The sequence below is a fragment of the Falco rusticolus genome, chromosome 6 (genome assembly GCF_015220075.1).
Source record: "Falco rusticolus isolate bFalRus1 chromosome 6, bFalRus1.pri, whole genome shotgun sequence".
Taxonomy (NCBI): Eukaryota; Metazoa; Chordata; class Aves; order Falconiformes; family Falconidae; genus Falco; species Falco rusticolus.
This window is the reverse complement of record NC_051192.1, coordinates 46,001-70,790: the sequence shown is the minus strand read 5'-3', so window position 1 is coordinate 70,790 and position 24,790 is coordinate 46,001. Positions and strand designations below refer to the sequence as shown.

At 46.0% G+C, this 24,790-nt stretch overlaps 2 protein-coding genes across 2 annotated transcripts in view; one reads left to right on the top strand and one right to left on the bottom strand.

The window, feature by feature from the left end:
- Window positions 1-7,703, bottom strand: part of MAP4K3 (mitogen-activated protein kinase kinase kinase kinase 3) — an 84,559-nt gene extending 76,856 nt beyond the window's left edge. Inside the window, 1 exon segment of the mRNA XM_037390906.1 lies at window positions 7,472-7,703. Within this exon segment, the coding sequence (XP_037246803.1) occupies window positions 7,472-7,576 (105 nt within the window). The 5' untranslated portion in view covers window positions 7,577-7,703.
- A 12,738-nt stretch (window positions 7,704-20,441) lies between these two features.
- LRRC14B (leucine rich repeat containing 14B) lies at window positions 20,442-24,302 on the top strand. The gene is made up of 2 exons (XM_037392462.1): window positions 20,442-21,346; window positions 22,854-24,302. The coding sequence occupies exons 1-2, from the start codon at window positions 20,442-20,444 to the stop codon at window positions 23,497-23,499; spliced, it is 1,551 nt and encodes a 516-aa protein (XP_037248359.1). The 3' UTR covers window positions 23,500-24,302.
- Window positions 24,303-24,790: the final 488 nt, after the last annotated feature.

Genomic DNA, 24,790 nt, shown 5'->3' with positions numbered 1-24,790 from the left:
AATACAGTCTGAAAATAAATGCAGTGTGTATTCCCATGTTTAGAAATCTACCCAGGCCATTCCTACCACAGCCAATCTCAAACCTCTCACTGCTCATTGGTGTGGCAATGCTCTTCTGCAATGCTGGGAGTACTGGCATTTGCAAACAACGTGCAGGCACACCAGTATGGATAGATCCTGAGACCAGTGGAAATCCTACCAAAAAAAAAAAAAAAAATCAAGGAGTAGTCCAAACTTGATAGACTGTGGAAACTGACACACAGTTAAAAAATAAATTTTCTCCGGCAGCCTTCCCTGTAAGTCATTATTTGCCCACCCCACCGAGAGCAGCAATGTCTCCACTCATCACTGTATGGTGGAAAAAAGATGCAAAGACATTAAGAACAGCAAAAATAAGAGTTCCTTTTATCTGTACAAAGGCAACACATCAGAAAGTGGCACCACTGAAGCATGAGCTAGGATTTTTATTCCTTATTCTTCTCCCAACACATTCTTTTCACAGCAAGAAACTACACAGAGGCAAGATGTTGATGAAGGTCAGCATGTTTTAACCTCTAAGATTAACAAGAAAAATTACTGAAGCTTTAATGAAGACCTGAGATCATCAGGGAGTCCTGTTAATATCTAAAGATCTGTTTTACGGCAACTTGTACTAGTAAGGCAATCAATGAGATGCAACTTGTAGTAGATACAAGTGAGGAGATCCTGAAGTTAAGCACCCTGCATGCAGATGGCATGTACAAGCCAAGCTGGAAAAATTTCACAGGCTTCAGGGACATCGCTAGTCTAACAAAAAGTGTTTGGTAATTTTTTTATTGTTGTATTTATTTTTAACAATACCATGTCCAGCTGTCAGGAATTTGTTTTGCTGACTATGGTCACTACGCTCTGCAGAGTGCTACGGCAACCAAAGCAAGATAGAGGGTAGGTAGGAGCTAGTGAAAATTTCGGAACAAAACTGATGAAAACATATGAGGGTACTCAACACAAAGACTTATGTGATGGTGATGCCAAAAATCTATCAACAGTAGACTGACAAATCTATAGATGCATCCGGAGAAGGACATGCAAAATCCCAGCCAAAGGAAAGGAGTCCGAGCAGCAGGCAGCCTAGCCTAATCCATGCTCTCCATACCTTGTGCCTGATTCGGCCCTCTCCTATCACAAAGGGATTTCTTCTTCAACATCATGTTCTCAAAAGAACTGTTCAAAATTGTGGGAAGGAAAGAACAAATGTCATGTGTTTTCTCCTTCAGCTTAGGCATCACCATTGCTTCCTTTCCTCAACACCAGCAGTAGTGGGACTCTTTGGCCAGCTAGTCATTCTCTGGACCAGTATCTGCCTGGACTCATGAAAGCTAGAAAGGACGAACAAAATCTGATTTAATGCCTTCACTCACCAATGCCTTCAGGAACAGCAGGTTACCAACTGCTTAAGGGCATACCTTATTACTTAAGATAACATGACTTGAAGTTGACAGTCTGAGTAAGTTACCACTTTGCATCTTACTCCATTTGGGTTATTAGTGTTGAAGGTGGTGTCACCAGTAAGACTATGAATTGCCTTTGTTAATCTGACTGTGTATGTATATATATACATATTAGAAAAAAAGAGATTGACTGTAGTGACACAAGGGTTCCTTGCAAAGGATGAAGATTAGGTACCCCGACAGGTGTTACGAGATCTCATCAAATACCTTTGAAATCACTGGCTGTGAAACAATTTCTTGCCTAAGCTCACATGAATGACAGACTGAGAAAGACTGAAGCACTGCATGCTTTTCAACACGTGTTGGAGCTGGCTCCGACTCTTAATTTGGGGGTGCTTGTATATGTACCACACAATAGTTTAGAATGTTGAGGGCACTGCCTTACATGTTCATTCAGCATAATCACACTAAAGTCGCCCGTTACTTATGGGCTTTGAGATGGGTGCATTAATAAGGAATAGTTGGCTGAAGAACAATTTTGAACAAGTATTTCTAAGTCAGCAAATGCAACCAAAAATTTCAAAGAGGCTCAAGTAAGAAGACACATCTTTGTTTTTTGCTGCCACTTGCACCTTAAGTGCTCTAACTCCCAGCCTTTGCGCTGCTGATGTTAACAGCAACAGCCGAGTTCTTCCTCCCACCCCTGTTTCCATGAGCAGGAGCCTGCAACCAATTCCGTCAAATGCAGATTTCACTATGTCAGTGCAAATGCATTACACAGGGTTTGCGGAAGCACGGAATGGCCTACAATGCCTGTGTCTCCATGCGATCACTTTACTAAATGTGTACAGCATTTATACAGTGTCTGCTCTGGAAAACCATGTAAGGATCCTCATTCCACCAGCGGCTAAAAGAATGAGACTCTTCAGAGATCTAGACTGCCATATCTGGGGAGGAGTTAATGCACCAACCGCTCAGTCAAGCTGGAGAAGCAGCAACTAATTAAACAGGAAAGAATTACTAGTGTCTCTGTGACAACAGTAGGGTATCAAATCAAATTGTATATAAAAAACTGCCACCCGCTGGAAATGAAAACTAGAAAAATACAAGTTTGGATATTATTTCATTATTAAAAAAATCATTAACGAAAATGCCTCACAACTGGAAAGACACTATTACTCTGAAATAGAGAAGGAAAGAGCAATGGACAGCGCTCGGATGGGCTCTACTGGGAAACACCAGCCAAGCAAGAGATGTGCACGGTATCTGAAAAGGAGGGGAAAGAAGAGGAAGAAGGCTAGTATTTAGCACTGCCCCTAATAAATGCCACAACAGTACAGTCATAAGGAAGACAGGACTGTGCAGCTGAACTAGTACAAACATAAAATCCAAGGTCCAAGGAGGTAAATCTCCTGCCAAATTTCTATTTGTCCTTCAAATGGAAACTGGCAATAAAATAAACAATGTTGCAACAAAAACTAGGCCAAAAAGCAGTCTAAGAGAGTAACAATAGAGTGCTTCTGGCTTTGACTACTTCCTATGTGAACTGTTGAACAAAATGCAGATGAGCGATTTCTAAACAAGTTGTTGCTCACGGGATAACCGATCCCAGGGCACAGTCAGGCTTCCTGAACTGGATTAGCTCCGCTCTTCAGGAAAACGCACCCAAACGGCTGCCCGACCCCCTGCTTCCACCCCTACGGGCTTCCCCTTCAGCCTCTCCCAAACCCACACGACTGTCCCAGAGCCAATTCAACTCTCCAAGCCAGCAGAAACCCACCTGCCTCCCTTTTCTTGGTTAGTTTTCTGCCGGGTTAGCTAACCATGCTGGCCCAGGCATCGTGCTGAGCATCAGAGCCAACGCAAGGCAAGCGGCCAGACAGCCAGGAGCAGGGCAGGGGATCGCCCCTCTCGGGCAACAGTGAGCTGTTACACCAGTCCAGCCCACCCCACAGTCACGGCTGTAATTAATAGGAATTGAACTACTGAGAATTATGCTAAAAATAATTAGGTTCCACATTCTGGTAGGAGGCGTGGTAACTAAAATGCGACAGAGCTACAGTTTTAGAAAGTAATGCTCCAATAAAGGTGATGTTAAGCAAAAAGATTTGAAACGAAGGCAAACAAATTAGAGGGCCTGGGACTAGGGATGATGAGAACGGCAATTTCATACTAAGAGGCAGAAGTATTTCTAAATGGGAGATGGAATAAATAGAGCAAACTAAATTAGGCAACCACTCATTTAACTCTAGGAATATTTCCTGAAACTGAGCAGGACAGGGCATTGTCTCTTTTTCACAACTGAAAAAAAACTTAACTCCTCTTTCACACTTTGCTGGCCACTTTACACAAATTATTTGCAGCAGTGAAACACAGAAACACAAAGGACAGAAATTATTTGTACAACAGCAGAACTAGTTTCTACCCTTTCTAGCAGGTCTAATTTTGGATGGGAAAATTTGACAGAAACAGAAGGTGACATTCAAGAACTTTCCTGGCAAGTAACTGCAATCAGAAAAACAATTTTGCTATCAGCCTCTAAACAAGACACTAGAGGAAGCTAATTTACTTGTCAAGTACATTTACTGAGACACAGAAAACAAACCCATGCAAATGAAAATGTGATATGCAACACTCAAGAATACTCAATACCAAAAAAACACTATTAGCAGATCATTTGTCTGTGCTTTGTTATAGATACATCATCAACCATCCAACAAAGCAGTAACTCGATTTCACCATTAATGTTAGCAGTCTTGAGAGGAGACATCTCTGGACAAGGAAATAAGATTTTCTCACAAGAACTTTGTAATACATTTTAGCTATCTATCGTAGCAACACAGCTTCACTGAAAAAAATTTTTAACAATTGCCTCTCTCTCAGACCCTCACTGAAACCTGTGTTATGTCCAGCGATTATATCCCTGGGTTACATTAAGAACTAAGAATCCAGATGAAGCTTCATCTCCTACAACAGCCTTGGACTGGTGCTAGTTAGAAGAGACATTATTATTGACCGTGCATATTTGATAAAGAGCAAATGGCATGAACAAGTTACCCCATTACCCCTCTTGTGATGCGTTCATCATTGTCTGCTCCAAGGCCTCTTTGAAAACTGAACTTGGGTGGGAGGGCAGATAATTATAAAAATACTGCTTTAAGCCCAAAAGCTGTACTTGTGGTGCACTAGTGCGTTTCCAAGCACCAACCAAGCAGCAGGACTCTTATCAGTCTGATCCATAACCTCATTCCCTTCAAGTCTCCATAGTTCAGTCCACACCATGGGCTCCTGAAATTGTAAAACCTTGAGAGTACAGATACCCTGTCTTCCACACACCCCACCCGCCCCCCTCACCTCCCTAATGTCAAACATTTAACCCATGCCCTGCTGTAGCTCAGTTCAACTGAAACAGAGCAAGGAAGTAGATGCCAGTCTGCTCTGCTTTCAGCTCCTCAACAATTTGCCAGGAAAGCAGGTTACAGAAACATCAGCATTTAGCAAGAATGTCAACATAACAAGACTGTCATCTTTTTAAGGCAATAATCCCCACCTACCAGTAGAAACACCTCCCTACCTGGCTCTCCCTGCTAAGGGGGAAGCCCCACAATTTACAAAGAGTGGTTTGAAGCTGCCCACGTATGGCCAGTTCTTGGGTCCACTCTTGCTGAAATCTCACTACTGATGAGTGCCATCATCACACAGCTAATCTCAAATTCAGACAATTATTTCATCAACCACAAAGTTCACCTACAGATGACGGGATGAAGCAAATGAAAAAGGCTTTATGAAACCCCTCACAAATTTAAGATAAAGCCCTAGTAAGCTCAAACGTGGTTGACACTTTAGGACTATATATTGCTTTTAATGCAACAAAGAGGAAGTAACCAGCTTTCATTATTATTTTTGGGCTACTTCCATTCTTCATTTTGAAGATGCCTTTGAAGATTGCCTCAAAATGAAACAGGCAATAATCCATCCAGGAGAAAAGCACATCTCATTTTCCCTACACCGTCTACAACCTAACCAGAAAGCACTTACCTCTCTCCCTCTCTCTCATCTATTAGAAATAATTATAGCACCAGCCTAGGCTATCCCGGATATACCACTTTCTATCTCAGCTGTCACAGGCAGATTATAAACATAAACAAATCCACTCTGAGGGAGGACAGAATTTCTGTGCCTCAAACAAAGAAAAGCCACAAGCAGCACTGGCCACTCGCAGAACACCAAACTGAAGGCTACTGCAATGGTAGTACAATAATCATCAAGAACACCTTGACAAATCCAGTGAAACTTAACAGGTTTCAGATGCACAGTGGTACTGCAAATGTAAATATTCACTCCATGGTTGGAGGTAACGTTCTTAAAATTAAACAGTAAACATAGGTGACTTGGATAATTCATATTGACCAAAATTATGTACACAGCACTGAAAAAATCTGATCAATAAGGTATCAGAGTCAATATGCCAGTTAAAAACTGCAACAGAAACAGAGCTGAACACATTAAGAGAACAGTTTGCAGAAAAATGAAAGAACAGAGCATAAGGCAAGTAGTCTTGCATAATTAAAACATTGGCATAGTACACAAACACTCAAAGGAAGCTTGCAAGGTGGGGAAAACAACACAAGAAACCCTTTCAATTAAACAATAAAGCAAGAAGTGAGCACACTAAGAGCGCAGTAACAAGAGGATTTAGGTCCTGAAACTTTCATAACATACAAGCAAACTGAGATTAAACCAAAATTGCCCCAGCCCAAACAAGACTTCATTCTAGGCACATTCACTTACAGTCAAAGGCAGCATCAGGGCCAGTTGCGTGCACCTCAACTTGTGGAATGGCTCTACGTGTTTCCCTACAGTCTGCCTACCAATACAAGTTTTCTTGAACACACACGCCCACCCTGCGATAGCAAAAACAGAAGACACTTGGAAAGCGCACAGTTAAATCAATGCTTCCAAAAGGCCACACGTGACAAACTTCAGCTCTCCAATCTGCTCTGCCCTCAAACAGGAGCGGGCAAGAACCAGGGTCGCCCTACCTAAGAGACGGGCCGCTGCACCTGTCGGGCAAGAGTTCAGCTGGATAAACAAATAACATATGTTGCAGAGCAGAGAAAAATGCCACAGTGCGCTATAAAGCCCCAAAACCCAAACTTATGCTCAGCAGCTATTGCTTCAGCTTTGCTTTTCCTGCAAGTCTGGGCAGGATGTTTGGGAAAGACTGTGATGCTAACAGCCCCTCTCCTGACTCCCCAGTTTACCCTCCGACTGGTCTACCCTCCTCACCTTACACAGAGGCATAAGCACAAAACACTGATGTTTCCACCCAGGACAGCGACGGGAGCAAGAGTCGGGACGCACAGCCCTGCTCGCCTTCAGGCACACTACTTCAAGTGACATCTGGGCTGCAAACTACCAAGCGTGCACTTCCCGCACCCCCGCGGCTCCCGGCTCGGTCTGGAGGGGAGCCGACCCGCCGGCTCCGCCCGTGACGTCGACACCCGAGCCGGCACCCAGCAGCGGCAGGGACGGGCTCACGGGGCGGCTCCGCGGCCGCGGGGCGCCGTGAGAGCGCTGCGGTGCCGCACCGCCGGGCCCGCACCAGCAGCGGGGCCCGGCCGCCCCCAAGCGCCGAAGCGGCCCCCGGGGGTCGCCCCCTCGCACGGGCCGGCCGAGCCACAGAGGCGGCCAGGCCGGCGGCTGGAAAAGGCGCGGGGCCCCTCTGGAGGGGAGCCCGGCTGGGCCAAGCCAGGCGCCCACCCACCCGCACCAGGGCTGGGGGCCGGTGCGGCAGGGCCGCCCCCACTAGAGGCGGGACTGCCGTCGGCCTTCTGTGCCCGCAACGGCGGGAGCCCCCTCCGGGCCGGGGAGGGGAAAGCCGGGGGGGGGGGCGGGGCGGGGCACGTCGCTTGGCAACGGAAGCCCCCTCAGATTTTGGACAGAAGGACCGACCCGGTTGCTTAGCAACAGAACCCACGAACAACGCGGGAGGGGCGAAGAGAGAACACCCCCCCGCCGGAGCGCGGTGTTGCGTCTACCTTGTAGACGTCACCGTAGGTGCCGCTGCCGATGCGCTGGATGAGCTCGAAGTCCTCCTGGGGGTTGCGCCGGGACAGGTCGCACACCCGCCCGCCACCGCTCATGGTGCCGGGGAAAGCCCCGCTCGGCCGCGACCCCCCAGCGGGGGGAGGAGAGGAGAAAGGAACCCGACACCGGAGCGATCACCGCCTCCCCCCGGCCCGCTCCAGCAACATGGCGCCGCGCCTCGCACCGCGCAGGCGCAAATGGCGCCGCGCTGCCCCGCCCCTCTCCCCGCCTCAGGCTGTGCGCCTGCGCGAGCCGGCAGCAGGCGGGCGGCCCTGCCTGCCTGTGCGCCTGCCGCCTGCGCGCCCCGCCCCGCCCCGCCCCGCCCCGCCCCGCGGCAGCCCTCCGTGCCAGTCCCCGGCGCTCGTGGCCCGCCCCCCGGCGGGCCGTGCCGCGGGGCCGTAGCTGAGCCAGTGGGCGCTGTGGCTGCCGGCGGCGGAGCTCGGCACCGACCACCGGTACGAGACAGACCCGCGGCGGCACCGGCAGCGTTTGCGAGAGTTCGCGACGGCCGTCTCTGCCGCTTCTCGCCCCCAGTCGCCGCCGCCGGGCTGCGCCCGGCCGGTCTTCGCCACGCACGCCGGGCTGCGGCGGACCGGGGCGCTGGCTCCCGCCCCGACGGCCTCGTCCGCGGCGGTGAGCGGCGCCGCCGACTCGGGGACCCCCGGGTCTAGCTCCTGTGGGTGCAGCCGGGGACCCAAAGACCCGGCCCCGGGCACGTTCACCGGCTCACCCCGCAAAACAGCGCGCGAGCACACAGCCGGCACCCCACAGAGCCAGCCCCTTGGCGCGGGAACCCCGGAGCCCCTGGAGGCCGCCCATGCCACTGAGGACTCACAAATTCACCAGCCCCTGTGCATGCAGCTAGGGGCCTCTGCAGCACCTAGAGCCCAAGAGTCCCCCCACGCTGTCCCTGCGCACCGGGGACCACCTCCCCCATACCCTGGTGCCCGACCCCTGGTCTCTAGCTTGGGACAGGGTGTTTCCCCGTGGGAACTTGGCGCTCCCTGCCCCAGTGCACAAAACTGGTATCTCAGCACTGCCCAGCTGCCCACAGCCTCCGGTGCCAGCTCCTGTCGCAGCTCCTGGGGCCCTTGCCAGCTCTTGTGGGGTATCTGGCCTTCCCAGTGAAGCATGGTAGCCATGCGTTATGGATGGCCCCACACGGGCACCATGCCATGCACCTGCCAGCCCCCTGCAGCACTGGCACAGCATCTGTGCACACCCGTCCAATGCACCCTGGCTGCGCAGCATCTTCCTCTCACCTGCAGGACTGCTTCCCCTTATTTTGTGACTTTTTGGAGCACTGTGCATGCCCCCATGGGTTAAAGTGTGCATCCCCTCTACACAAGTGTTACCAGCCCTGCTTCTACTCCCATCTTGCATATGGTTTTCCAACACAAAGGAGCATTGTGGATACTTGCTTCCATCCCTGTCCATGCCCTCCACCCTCTCTGTACAGGGAACAAGTGCCAGACAGCTGTGGGAACCTTTCTCCCTAGATGTGCCACCCCTTGAGCCTGGCTCAGCTGTGTGTGGGTCCTAGGTCCGGGCACCTCTTGAGCTCTGTTCTGGTGAACGACACATGGCTTTTCGCACCATGCTCCTGCTGCCAGTGACTGATGGGTGAAACAAAAAGAGTGGGATGAGGGGGCAATTTGGGCACAAAGATGCACCGTCTGCTCACCACCCCTGCCTGCCTTGCCAAGGACGTTGGTATGTGGGACCCTCCTTTCTGCTGAGAAGCTGCTTGAGGATGGGGAGCTGGGCATGGCCTCATTTCAATGTGTGGTTATCAGAGCAGAGATGCTGAGGGGGTTGGGGTCTGGCAGATGCGGCAAGGATGCCTGCAAAGTGGCATAGTGTCTGTCAGTGCATTTGTCCCTCCAGCCACCCTGAGCTCTGCATCCATGCCCTTGGCTTCAATTTTATGACTTTTGCTCTCACAAGTAAAACAGTCTCAAACCTGCCAGAATCAGATCCAGGCTGCTGTGATTTTTTTCCTGGCTTGTGACTGAGGTTTTGGGGCTGTGCTGTGCTGCTTTCTGCTGTGGAAGAGCTGAGACAAGTGGCAGGCGTAGATTAGCTGGACAGGGCTGCCACAGATGCTCTGAAAGCCAGTCCAAGGGGACTGGGCTCTGTGACAAGTCTGAGAGTAGCAGCAGCTCTGAATGAGCTACGGAAGGAAATGCCAGGGATTTCGAACTCTGTCTGGAAAGACTAACAGACATCCTGCTGGGGAGCACCGATAACCTCATCACCCGCCTGCTCTTGCCTCTCAGTCTTAATTTTTATCTCATTAGAGGGAAAACGGGTTATAGTTGTTTCCATGTTATGTCCTTGCCAAGTTGTGCTTGGGTAGAAATAGTTATGAATGAGGCAAGCAGGGTTATTTTTCCCCTTAAATCCTGCTTTCTATCCATGGCAGCTGCCTGTACTTCCTTTGTTCTTTTAAAAACACCCACTGGTTTCTTTGGGAGTGTCTGGATCCCTTCTCCTTGGTAAGAGAGACAGACGGAGCTGAGAGATGTGCCCCCCACTGCTTTCAGAAATAGCTCAGTTCAAATGGGTATCAGGCATCGTTTGCTTCCCCAAGCTTTGGGGCAACTTCTCCCACTTTCTCTTTTTCCTCCTATTCCTTAGACGTGGTGATGGTAGGACAGCTGAGCCATGTGCTGCAGAGAATCAGGCTGGGCACCACTCAGAAAGGTCAAACAAATTAAATGAAACTGTATTTGGACAGCAAATATTTTTGTGATAGGACAGCCCATGCTCTTGCTTTAAGAGTTCTGGTGATGGTGGGGGATTCACTGTGACATTTGATTGCTCTGCCTCCAAGGATCATAAGCCCCAGCTGTAGCCTGTGGCACACCACAGCCATGGAAAATACCTTGCTGGGACTGGATGCCTCATTATTTTCAGCTGCACTCACAACGCATCCATCCTGGTGCTGCTGAGATCTGAAATGGCACTTTGTGCCCTACAGCCCTAAATCCCAGCCACTGCCTGGAGCAGGAGTGCTGGCTCCTTGGCTGGCACACGTCGGCAGGCTCCACCGGCCTCCAGCTGGGTGATGCCAGTGCAATTTGCCACAGCTGGAGACCTCATCCCACTCCTCTGGATCTTTCCTTGCCACATGGAAGGGTGAGGTGCTGCGTCTGCCAGTGCTGCGTGGAGCATGCCTGGGGCCAGCCCATGCCTTTCGCTTGTGGGACTGGAGCTGCTGGAAAGGGAAGGGTGTTCTGACTGGGCCACAGAGCACCTGCTTGAGTATGGTGGGAACAGGCATGGAGGCAGGCAAGTGTCTTCTGGAATTGCCCAGGCTGCCTTGGGTCACGGAAGAGCTGTGGTTTGTGTTAGTCCCAGGGCAGGTTGGTTGTGGTCCTAAGCTGCCCCAAAGAAAGCATCTGAAGGGAAATCTAAATGTAGTGGGCCCAGTGAGCTCCAGATGTGGAAGGCCCATGTACACAAGTCCCATACTGGTGTACTCCTGTTGCAGTCAGTCCTGATGTCTAGGGAGAAGAGCTATGCCTCATACTTTTAGGGATGACTCTTAAGAGTGTCAAAAAGCAGCAGTGCAGCAGGGATGTCTTTCCCCTGTCCCAGTTTCAGCTGGGACAGAGTTAGTTTTCTTCCTAGTAGCTGGTGCACTGCTGTGGTTTGGATTTGGTGTGAGGTTGTTGCTGGGTAGTGTTTATGCTAAGTCAAGGACTTTTCAGTTTCTCAGGCCCTGCCAGTGAGAGAGCTGGAGCAGCAGGGGAAATTGGGAGGGGGCACAGCCAGGACATTTGACCCCAACTGGCAAGGGACATTCTGTACCATAGGACGTCATGCTTAGTACGTAAACTGGGGTGAGTTACCCAGAGCGTATGGGATCGCAGCTCGGGGACTGGCTGGGCATTGGTCAGCAGGTGGTGAGCAACTGCACTGTGCATCGCTCATTTTGTTTTTTATTTTCCTTGAGTTGTATTTCTCTTTCTGTTTTTGTTACCTCCCTTTCCATCACTACTACTACTATTACTACTACTACTACTTATTACTACTACTAGTAGTATTAGTGTTATACTTTATTTCAATTATTAAATTGTTCTTATCTCAACCCACAGGTTTCACCTTTGTTTTTCCCAGTTCTCCTCCCCATCCCACCAGGGCAGGGGGGCAGCGAGCGAGCAGCTGCCTGGTACTTAGTTGCTGGCTAAAGGGATGACAGTCCTTTTTGGCGCCCAATGTGGGATGTGAAGGGCTGAGATGACAACAGATCTAACCAGACTGTGTTAAATTAATGTTGTAAGCATTCATTGTATTGGTTTAATGGTAGGTGTTTACAACGTTGATTTGTTTGCTCTCAGAGTTGTTTGGCTTGCTCTCAGAGCTGCCTTATGTCACACCTCACTTGCAGTTTTTGTTCCCTGTTGTGCTGTTTATCCCTTCTGGTGCCTGGGCTAAGGTTATCCTTTTGCTGTACTTTGTAATACTGGCTTGTGATATGACAGAATTGCTGGTCATGAAACTGATCCGGTATGTGTACTCAGCACTGCCATCACCCCTGTACTTTGTGAGTCATCTAATGGGAACTATTAATAATCATACCTTTTGCCTTTTCTCCTCAGAAAGTCAGGCTATGGAGGCAATATCCTTCCACATCTTCCCCTTCCCTGCCAGTTTAATTACAGTAGTGTTTGAGAACTTTGAAAGTTCTGAATGTCCTTGGGATGTTGAAACCAGCATAATCCTATTGCTAGGAATGCTGAATGCATTCCCAGTCTTGTTTAAGGTTTAACAACTATTTAAGAACACCATCCAGAGGTCTGCTCCGATGTTGCATAGTTATGAGTGGCAGGGTGTGTGGGATAGCATGACCAAGTACCCAGAACAGTGAGCACTGCTAGGGTTTCGGAACTTCACCCCTGAACAAGTGCAGAATCCAGAAAAGCTAGTTAAATATTTGGAAAAAGTATGCTGTCACCCTGGCAATTCCAGAGAGGCAGGTATTACTGCAGCGTGCTGGGGCCTGGCCTGTTCAACACTATTCAATGTCCTCAGAGTGAAGAGAAGGTCCCTGGATCTGATGGCAAAGTGACAGGCACTGTGGCTATTCCAACTGCAGCAACAGGCACCGTGGCTGTGCCAATCCCCATGACAGAGGCTGCGGCTGAGCCAAAGAACCAGCTCGTGATGGTACCAGTTGCCCCTATACGCAAGAAGAAATGGATATGAAAGTCAGCTCATTTAGCAAAGGATGAAGCAGGGCCATCACAAGAACAGGAGGAAAAGGCGAAGCAAGAAGTAACTACCAAATCCCAATCCCTGAATGAGCTGTGGCATATGCGAAAAGATTTCAGCTGTCATCCAGATGAGCGCATTATCACCTGTCTGTTTCAATGCTGGGATAACAGGGCTAATGGTTTGGAATTAAAGGGTAGGGAAGCCAGTAGGGAAGCCAAACAGTTAGGATCACTTTCTAGGGAAGGGGGACACAAGTCCTCAGCCTCTGGAGGCAACTCCTGTCAAGCGTGAAGGAAAGGTATCCCTTCAAAGAGGATTTACATGTTGCCCAGGCAAGTGGACTGCAATAGAGAGAGGTAGGTGTCCAGTACCCAAGGGAACTAGCCATGCTGGAGATTATTTATTATGACCTGAACAGTGTGCACTTACCCACAGATCCAGACAAAGTCCAATGCACACAACCCACTTGGCGGAAAACTTTATGGAGTGCACCAGCTTCACATGCCAACTCATTTGCAGTAATGGGCTGGAGAGATGAAGTGGTACTGATGGTGGGTGAAGTGGCTTGCCAGCTCTGGGAATACAAAGACAACATCTCTTCCTTCCTTGGCTGTGGAGAAACTGGTCCAGGAACTCAAAGAGGACTGATCCTATTCCCCACCTATACATGTTAACAGTAAGTGTCCTTCTGATTAAGAGGGAGGATACAGGAGGTACACACCGCGGGGTACTCTGTGGTTTTACCAGCGTAACCATGGAGAGGACATGAGGAAGTGGGATGGAAAATCCACCTTAAACCTAGAGGTACAGGTATGTGAATTGCAAGGAAAACCCATCACAAATGGGGGTTCTTCTGGAAAGGCTGCTGCCCCAGCCTCCAGTGGGCAGTTTTCCAGGCAGAGTGGAAGGGCTGATCTTACTCCTGGTCCTCTGGAAAGGAATTCTAATCCATTTTTTAAAGGAGTAAGCGGAGGATCCTATGACCAGGACTCGAGGGGCCCTGCCTCCAACGAAGTGGAGAAGAGGGACGACTGGGCTTGCTGGACTGGCATGTCAGACCCACAGGGATACAAGGCTTTAGTAGATACCGGTGCACAGTGTACCCTAATGTCATCAAGCTATGCAGGGACAGAACCTGTTAGTATTTCTAGAGTGGCAGGGGGATTCCAACAGCTATAACTGTACTAGAGACTGAAGTGAGCCTGACTGGGAATGTGTGGCAAAACCTCACCATTATGACTGGCCCAGAGGCTCCGTGCATCCTTGGCACAGACTATCTCAGGAGAGGTTATTTCAAGGACGCAAAAGGGTACCAGTGGGCTTATGGTATAACTGCCTTGGAAGTGAAGGAAATTAAGCAGCTGTCTACCTTGACCGGCCTCTTTACCAGTGCTTCTAAAGCTGGCAAGAAGCCCAAATTTTTCCTCATATAGTGTTAAACACAGGTGAGAATTCAGTTAAAGTGTGCAGATAATCGTGCAAATGACAGGTTCAAGTGGTTGTTTTAATTGACAAAGTTGCTGTAATGTGACTATAGTTGTTGTCTACATAGCTTAATTTCTAGCCTGTTTTGATTTTTCCTCTTAAATATTCACTCCATTGCCTTCTCTAGTATGTCTGGACTACTACCTTGATGTCTGAAAAAGTTAATAGGTTTCTGCTGACAGGAAGTTATAAATTTTGGTAAGGTTCTTGACTAGGAGGCTTCTTTTAACTGGAAAAAAACTAATGGTAGAAAGGAACTTATTAGCAGAGAAGTAGCAAGGACTAACAGCATCCTCTCTTTTTTTAGGAAGAACAGATTGGCATGTATGCGTTGTATACCAAGAACAAGACACAATCAGATTCCCTGCTAACCAGCCATGGAAATGCCTTCTTCAAAGTAGTTACTATCTAGTTCCTCGCTTCATGTAAATTATGTGATCATTACTTGTTGATTTTATCGTTGCTTAGGGAACATAGCTTAGCAGCACTTACCCATTTCTGCTACTTCTGCAGAATAAGCAACAGAATCTGTGGCAGGGGTCCTCAAACTCTTTAACCAGGGGGCCGGCGCAGATGCAGTGGCAGGCAGTCATCTGCGGCTGCTTGGTTTCCCCCCCAACCCCCGCCGGGGGGGCAGGGGGGGTCTGTAAATACCGGGGGCCAGATTGAGGACCCTGGGGGGCTGTATCTGGCCTGCGGGCTGTAGTTTGAGAACCCCTGATATGGGGGATAAGATGAAGGAATGAAGGTATGCAGCCTGCAAAGATGTTTCGGTTGGTAGTTTCTTGTTCAAGGCAGGCAGACTGCTCCCTGCCAGAGCGAAACAGATCTTACATAGCTTAAGCCAACAGAAATTGTCAGGTTTAGCAAGACACACAGGAAAGCAGCAAGCGTGTGAAGTAGCAGCTTAGTGTTTCCACACCTTGGAGTGATGCTTGTTAAAGAATTTGGTTGCATGTGCTTTACATGCAAGCTGCAGTATCATAAATTGATTCATTATCTTTTATTGGTTCTGTGTTGTCTGATGATGATTTATTTGGGAGAGAAAACGTATGGGCTGGAAAAAGCCAGGGAAGTACCTGAACTTCAGGCATATTTGAGGGCTTGATCTTTCCTAGTATTGATGATCTCAGATATGAAAGGGACAGACTTTGCCCTGTTAGCTGAAAGACAGAGAATTTAAATATCAGTTTTGAGAGATTAGACAAGATAACCATGCTTGTTTAACACTTCCTTCCCTGGAGAGAAAAAGGGAGCCTCAGTGGTCTGGTAAACTTCTCCTTCAGTCTCCTGCCACCCTCCATGCTTTAGTATTGCTGCTTATCTGACCCCTTGGTAAAGCAGTACTTTGATTCACAGACTAATTTTCTGTTGGCTTAGGCACATTGTGAGATGTCATCATGATTTTGGAAATAAACACCCTCTTACTTTATTAATTCTTACTGTACGGTATTGCTAATCCTGTCTGTTCTGCAGTCATGCATACTGTCTCTTAGAAAAAAATAAGGCAAAATGAAACTTTAAAAACTCAGTCTTGCCTGTTCTCCTCCATCAAACACAGAAGCCTTAAACAGGGAAATGGGAAACAAAATATTTCTTGAGTTTTAAGCCTTCTCTACAAGCAATAAGAAAGTGTAACTTTGTTCCTTTCTGGAAATAAATTGTTAATTAGCAGTTAAATGTTTCAGTTAGGAAAAGAAGAATATTTAAGAAGTGACCTGAAGGTGCTGAAACCTCTTGGACAAATTAATGCTGTGAAGATAGTCAAGGGCAATCCTTAGTTTATATTAGTTGTCTCACCTTATCAGCACAGTACCTCTCCATAAACATTACATGTCAAGCAGCGTTTCATGATCCTTCTTCTCTAGGCACACTGCTCTCTAGGGTTTCTTAATTAGTTGTTATTCTAAGGATTATAACTTAGAAACCTCTGTGGATTCTTTCTTTGTTGAAGCCTTAGCAGAAGTGTCCTTTAAGTTCCATGGGAAGGGGAGCGTAGAAAAGGAAGCTGTCATGGTTTAACCCCAGCTGGCAACCAAGCACCGCAAAGCTGCTCGCTCACCTCACCTCACCCAGAGGGGTGGGAAGAGCAGTCGGAAAGGAATGCAAAAATCGAGGGTTGAGGTAAGAATAATTTAATAAATAAAGCAAAATCCATGCACGCAAGCAAAGCAAACCAAGGAATTCATTCGCCACTTCCCATGGGCAGGCAGGTGCTCAGCCATCCCCAGGACAGCAGGGCTCCAGCGCGCCTAATGGGGACTTGGGAAGACAAACACCCTAATGCAGAGTGTGTTCCCCCCCTTCCTTCTTCTTCCCCAGCTTATATACTCAGCATGATGTCCCATGGTATGGAATGTCTCTTTGGCTAACTTGGGTCACCTGTCCTGGCTGTGTCCCCTCCCAATGTCCTGTGCCCCCCAGCCCTCTGGCTGTCAGGGCCCAAGGAACTGAAAAGTCCTTGACTTAGTATAAACATCACCCGGCAACAACCAAAACCATCAGTGTGTTACCGACATTGTTCTCACACCAAATCCAAACCACAGCACTGCACCAGCTACTGAGAATAAAATTAATTCTATCCCAGCCAAAACCAGGACAGTTCCCTGGAAAGGGGGGTGTAGAACGGGAAAGCGTAGAACCCTACAAAGTTTTCTAAGTGAGTGATCTTAAAAATTTTGCATCATACTTCAGCCAACTAACTTTTGTTAGCCTGTGCCTGTCGTTTGAAACTGAAAGTCACTACAAATTGTAGCTTGCCTGTTCCACATTTTTGAAATGTGGACGTCTGTTTTCACCACTAGAGGTCGGCACTACCTTATCTGATACTTGGCAACTCGTTTTCTGAGCTGTCGATAAAGCAGATGCAAAGTAAATTTTGTGCATGCTGGTTGAAACCAAAGCAATAACTCTACAGCTCTTGGTGACCTGTGTTACAGTACCCATGTACAGTGAAGGTGACCATAAACTGAACGCTGAAAAATATTTTTTAGATTCCTCCCAGTTACTTTGAAGATAGGTAAGACTTATTTTTAAATTTAACCATTATTTTTTTTTTAGCCAGATCCCACTGAAAAATGTTTTCTAAATGCTGCCAGTTCAAGAATGGAATATCGCAGATACCATCTTATTTAACTGAGAATTTTCTGTACCTTGTTGCCTTTGCAAGGGTACAACACGCAACATAAATCAAAGGAGCTGAAGGGCAAAGGTAGATGCAAGAAGATTCACCAACATCAGTGCAGCTGTACGCCTGTAAGTACTATTACTGGCAAAAAGCCAGTCAATTTTTATTTTGTCTATCTTTGTCATCTTAGAAAAATGGCGATATTGAACTAATGCTGAGGTCTCTTTAAGGTCCAGATCCTGCGAATGTCAAACTGCTTTCCATGGGATGAGTAACTAAATTAAACTATCAGTTGCTTACTGCAGCATTTTGATTTCTTTTGTGTTGCAAAACTGCCATGTTTTGCTTTGTGTCACAACGGTGACATAACTGGGTGTCAGTACGGTAGGCTTCGTCTTTTAGCTTCTTACACCATACAGTGTTGTTTTACACTTCTGTGGTTGACGCGTTTAAAAATCCATCTTTTAGAATCGTTTCTGGAGAAACTAGATTTCAACAAACAAAAAAGTCCAATGAATAAAGTTGTCAAATTATTTTTTTTTTCTATCTGAGTTTACTTAAAGCAAGTCACTAATTGAAATTTCTGCCTTACGTTTTTGCCGAGCGACTTGCTTGAGTAACAAAATAGATTCTATCCCACCTTAACTCATGGTATAATACGTTACATGAATGCCAACGTTTACCTTTAAGTTATTTTGTTGGCACTGTTCTACCATGCTGTGCTGCTTTTTTCTGGGAAGGGTGATACACATTTGTCAGTAAGATTTCTCACGACAGAAATCTAAGCCCAGTGTGAGGACAACAGAGCCTGACCTCATGAATCTGGTTCAAACAGCTGAGATCACATTACAGGAATAAATCACATTGACTGTAATCCAGCAGAGCTTTTGAGGTAGCATCTCTTCTGGCTGAAACAAAACTGTTTGATAGCAATGCACTCTGTTCTTTCAGACCAACTTCTCAGATCTGAAGACCTTATGAAAGAGTGTCCAGATGCAAAAGATGTGAATGCACAGGAGAGCATGAACACCCAAACCATCAGTTCTGTTAAAAGCCCTGAAAATCAAGCAAACAGTCCCTTCTGAGCACCTGTTACAGTCTGTCACCAGCAAGACTTCACCACCGTGTTCACTGTCACACCAGCTCCTACAAACTGGAGCTTGAGACAGGGCGTTTCTGCCTGTAGAGCTATTTGTGACATTCAAATAACATTTGTATGCAAATAAAGACTATCTCGAACAGTTAGGGAAAAGAGCAAAATGGAATATGATCCAATGGGATAGGCACCCAAAAGAGGCAGAGACTGAATATCAAAACTGAAGAGATTCTCAGTTAATCAGGCACAACAGACACTGCAGGTTCAACATTAGACAAAAATACCAGTGATTTCAACAATGTATTGCAGAGCTGATGCAAACTGGAGGTAAAGGTTGCATGCTCCTAAATGAGTACTAGTGAGTCAGAGCAATTAGCTCTTCAAGCTTAATTCCCTTATGCATGAAGTCTAAAGTAAGGTGCAGGCCTATTTAACTTATGATAAAAATCCCTGTTGTCTCAAGGGAGCAGTGGCAGCAAGATCCCCATAGTGTTTGATCCCCTGACATTTGCAAGATTCTGTGAGGATAAATAAACTGTATGATTTAAGGATATTACATGACTTCTGGATCCTGCAAGTACATGAACTTACAATCAAAGCTAATATCTGACATCTAGCTACAGTTGGATACAGCTGTGCATTACCAGCACTTCTGTGTATGTGTTCATCTAGACAGAGAGAAATACGATCCCGGCAAAATCAGTTTTGGAATTTCAGAATAGCTGACTGCACTGCACGCACTGCCTACACGCATATATGCATGTACACGAGTATGATTGGCTGAAGTCTGCAAATTCAGTCAAGGAAGTATGCAAAGTAGAAGGAAATATTACTGTTACTAAAAATAATAGTATTTTATAACGAGACAGAAGGAAACAGGAAGGCACGGTATAAACCCAGATTCTCTTTATGACCCAAATATGCAGGTAGAATAACACTACTTTTCCCAGCTGGTATTTGTTTTTTATTAGGAACATATATAGATCTGTTTCATATATGTGGCAGAAAGGGGCTCTTCTTTTTGGATTAGACCAAGGCTAACATGCTAGCCAACATGGAGCCAAGGACAACATACTCTACTGAAGCATTCTTCTACACAGCCCATACCCAGAGACTGCTTTACTTGATCCTTCTTCATCCCAGTCATCGGTAATGACTTTTATTCACTTTACTGACCGGCCAGCTTAAACCATGATTTTTTTAACAGGAAAGATCATCTGTTGCTCAAAGCAACAGCAATGGGATGCTTGTCTGGGAAGTTATGAGAAAGTTCCAAGTCTGTGCTCTGTCTCGTTCAGCTTGTCTTGTACTTAACCCTCAGTTTCCTATCACAGGCAAGTGTCTCCATCACTAAGGCTCTGAGCTCTTCTAGAGCCTTGTGTCTTTTCCACTGGAGCCACAGTATTTAACTACTCCTTGCTGATTGGAAGGGGAAAATAGAGGGAGGGACATTGTGTAGCTCAATGACTGTATCACCTCAGTCTTTCCTTATGGCTATAATTGTTTGAAGAATCTTGATGCTAACTGAGAAACCTTCCCCACTGAATTCAGCATGGGAACCCCCAGTGTATCATTTTTCGTACAAGAAAGTGGAATACAGATCGTGTTATATGTTTAAGTTGGAAGCCTGAGTGCCTTTTTGTATGGCATAGGAAAGTTACAGAAATATTGTCATGTATGTGTGCTGCCCTGATCTTACTGTTCCTGCTGGGCAGTGGTCTGTACTTAGCTGAGTTAGCTTTGTTATAAATATGAGGGTTTAAATGAATAAATCCTCTCTGACCAAAGATCTCACAGTTAATTACTGCAGAATCACAGTATAGCTCCAAAATAGAAAGCAGAGGATCAGCATGTTCATTCTGCCTTCCCAGCAAGGCTTCTGTTAGCAGCAAACAGCAGCTGCAAATAAAAATAGAAGGTAATAAGCAACTAGGAGCTTTAGTTAAATGCAAAAGTCACTCCTCGTGACAGCAAGGAGCGCAGAGCAACAATGAAGTCTCTCCGATTCATTAGTGCTGAAGCATTCGTGTCAAAAGCAGAGTTTGCCAGAAGGAGTCTCAGCAGTGTTGCCCATAATCTTTTTCCTCTTCTTTTTAAAGCCAGTTATTTACTGGAGCAAGGTGATGTGATTCATGACTTGGTAGAGAACTGGCCACTTGTTGACTTCAACATGGGAAAACTTTTGGGAACTACTGTGGACTACAAGGAAGACCTGAGCCATAGAACATGCTTAGTATGCTTGGAAAGCTGTCTGACCGGGCTGAGAGACTATGTGCTGAATCATCCTTCTCCCTACGTGAAAAGGTTGAAAGTGGTTGACCTGACGGGTATAAAAGATGTTGAAGTTCAGTTTTGTGAGTGTAAGAAGACAATGGGCAGGTGGGCCAGGACACAGCTGCTCTCTAAGCTTTGTTTAGAACTGCTGCTTCACCTGCAACACACAGAGTGCAATCCAGGTACCTTTGAAATCAGTATTGATGTGCTAATTGACTTGTTTGTTACAGAGCGGAACTATGAGCTGGTAGTGCAGGCCCTGTTGAAGAAGTGCTATTGTCCACTGAAGATCTGCTGTGTGGCATTAAGATCTGACAACCTGGCTTTGCAGAAATTCTTCTATATCATAAAGCTCACTGATCCTTCTTTGTTGCGCAAACTGGAAATAGTTCACAATGTTCGCTTGGAAATGGAACACTTGGAAATACTCTTCAACAGCATGCACTTCCCTCTATTGATGTCCTTGACCTTGCCAGCACGAACATTTAATGTGCAGAGGTTCACAGCTACAGATGAACGGATGCTTACTAACATTGGAGAAAAGATGGGTGAAATGACGCAGCTGACGGAGCTGAGCATGCCATTTTCTATACTCACAGGAAGAATACAGAAACTGCTCAGGTAATTTGGTCATCCTGCTTCCAGTCAAACCGTAAAGAACAGCCCTTTGTGCCACCAGCAAGCTGAGAATCTGAGAATAAGGGGAAGTGAGTATATCTCAGGGGGTGTGTGAGAAGGGACAGCAGGAAGCTAGGAAACAGTATTTCTTGGGGAGAATGGGAAGCCAACATATACCTAACACACATAGAAGACCTGGCTCTTCCAGAGCCCATCTGATGAGTATGAGGAGAATATAGTTTTCACTACCACGTAAGAGAGGGGTACACCCAAACATTTTTGATTTGGCACATTCTTGAGCTTAGACCTCAATCAGCTTGGGCTGGCCTTTGGTGCAAGAACTTAGCCATATGACAAGTATTTTTTCAGGGTCTCTAGTGAATTCTTGTCTTCTAAAAAAACAAGCAGTAAATATACTGATTCCACAGATACTGTATTTTTAGGTAGGCAGGGGGGATAGCAGACTGATTTGAGACTTCGGTTTCAAATCTTTTATGTTTGTTGTCTCTGTTGACGTCAAGGGAAGAGAGATCTGATGCTTTTCTGATGCAAATTAAACTAATGTATGAATATTCATGATTAATTCCTGGGGAAAATTGGCAATTCTTTAAAAGATAACAAGTTGCCAGTGAACAGTGTTCATATTTGAGCAGGAAATAAGTTAACTGTGGGCTTTTCAGAGCATCTAAAAAAACCCAAGGCAGACAAAACTTTCATCCAGACAAATAACCCTGATCTAAAATTCCTCCTGTACAAAAAAGACGTTTAATTTAAAAGTTGTGAATGGCACACTGCTTATATTGATGGAAATAAATTACAAATTTCTAACCTTGATCCAGCTGAGGTCTGTGGCAGAAGTCTCACTAAGATTTAGTATGTGTGAAAGGGTTCTCTTCATTTTCATCTGTCAGAACTATTTTATATTCAGCTAGAATATTTGCACATAATTTCAGGTACACTTCTTACAACCTTCTGCTTCATCAGAAGGTCTCTTTGCAACTCCAGAACAATACAGCGTAACCTCTTGAGCATTTAAAAACAAAACTAGAAACAAAAGCAGATGTCTTGTTAGAATACTGATCGGCTTTCATATTGGAATTAATCCTTCCTTAGAAATTATCTAAATCTCTGGAATTATAAGAGGTTTCTACAAGCAGCAACCACCAATGCTTTTATGGTAGTTACGATCTGCTATTAATCCAGCAAGTAACAGACTCCTGTCAACATACAACTGGTTACAGAATAGACACAGAGAATGTTACCAAGTTAATCCCCCTTAAAACAACACAGCTGGAGTCATGTAAAGTAGGAGCTAATTCATGGAACTGATTTCAGGAGGGAAATATACTCATCATTGTTGGCACATGCTTCTGTTTCTCAAAAGAGTTTAGAAAGAATAATGAATGTGGCAGATGGTTGTATTCATAATGTGGATAGTTGCATGAAATCTTGTAACTGTAGCTTTTCAATGTTTTATGCCTTAAAAGTTTTTCTCTCTTTTATTCTGCAGCCCACTAAAAACTCCACTGAAGATGCTGGATGTTTCTAACTGCTCATTGAACCATGCTGATATGGCCTATTTAGCCAACAGCTTCCATGCTAATCACTTAGAAGCCCTGGACCTGAGTGGTCATAATATACCTGACCTTTACCCATCGATATTCTTTAAGCTTCTCAGCCGTTCCTCTTCAGTGCTCAGGAGTCTTACCTTGGAGGATTGTAACATCCAAGACACTCACGTCTACATGTTGATATTAGGTTTAAGCCCTTGCCAGAGACTACAGGAGTTTAAGTTTCTTGGAAACCCACTGTCATCCCAAGCACTTAAACGTCTTTTCACATTTCTCTGTGAGCTGCCAATGCTGAAGAATGTGGAGTTCCCAGTTCCAAGGGACTGCTACCCTGCTGGCATCACCTACCCGATTGATGATGCCAGTCTCTGCAGATTTGACCACCAAAAATATGAAAGTGTAGCAGAGGAGCTTAACCTTATTTTACTCCAAGCAAACAGGGAGGATATGAAGGCTTCAACTCCGCTCTTTGGCAGTTATGACGCAGCTGTTCAGGAGACGAACAATGAACTGGGAGCCTACTTGATCAAGTCCTTCAAAGAGACTTTAGAAAAGTTCACTACTTCTCTTAACAAAATGAGTTAAAGGTGTGACACAATGGTGATAAGAATGTTCTGTCAAATCGGGAGTTAATTTAGTCTTTTCTAGAACTGTGCCTTCATTGATCAGTCGAGTTTTCTTTAATTTCTCAGCTGAATTTACTTCTGTTTAGCCTCTGATCATCTGAGGTATTTTAACTATGCTGTATCTATTGCATACACTTTGCATAAGCGCTGCTTGCTCTCAAAAGAGGGGAGGACACTTAACAGCTTATTATTTTACACAAAAGGAGTTTGTTTCTCAGTAAGACAATAGGTGTCTAAGCCTCGCCGATTTCTTACACGGTTTCCTCTGGATTTGGCAGTGAGGCTTGCAGCCCTACAGAAAAGACAGGAAAGTCCTTTCCCAAGTCCAGCAAGATGTCCCACAGATTGCATGCTTATCCTCATTTATGACTCCCTAAAACAATTTTTGTTTTTGCCTTTGGCCTTCTGAATTCACCGGACTGTGTTTTATCCAGTACATTCCCAATAGTGGGGATGTTTACGTGTCCCTGTGCCTATCTTTCCTCTGCAGAAGCAAGAACGATAAACATCCTTTTGCATGGGGAATTAAGGAGTCTTTTTAATACATTGTGCTGGTGAGGAGTAAAGTTCCATACCGAGAAGGCAGAAAATCAAATTGTTGACTGGCAGGGGATTTCTCTCCACTTCCCCCAGCAATACCAAGCAGCCTATGAGGACTCTGCTGAAGCTCTTGCCAAGCGTATTTTACAAAGGTGTACCAGGACAGAGCTGCACAGCCATGCTTGCACTGTCAGTAGCAAAGTGCCTCAAGCTGTTCCCTTTGTTGTACCCTGCTGCTTTCAGCTGCTTTGAGAAAGTCTGGGACAGTGGTAATGATGAAAAAAAGACTAGTGTTGAAAACACGCATAGAAAAATGAATCCAATGCCAACTTCAAAGATGTGGAAAAGGGACAAAGCCGGCTGCTGAGCAACTAGAAGTTCATCTACATAAAATACTGCCTCCTTTTGCACAGACTGTGTATTATTCTGCCACAGAATTAGAACCAGTGTCTGGAAGCGTTTATTTGGCAAGCTCCAGTGCAAGAAATGTGTGTGATGGAGTAAACAGAATCCCAGACTAAGCCACACACTGTGTTGGAACATGAGTAAAGGGGCCAGCCGCGTGTCAGGATGCAGCAGTAGGGCCACAAAACAAATTTGGGGAGACTACTATAATGTGGGAGCAATCCCTGGGCAGTAGGTAAGTGTCGTAGCCTACTCAGCTTCTCACCTGTAATATTGTGAACAGACCAAAGAGAACAATATTAATG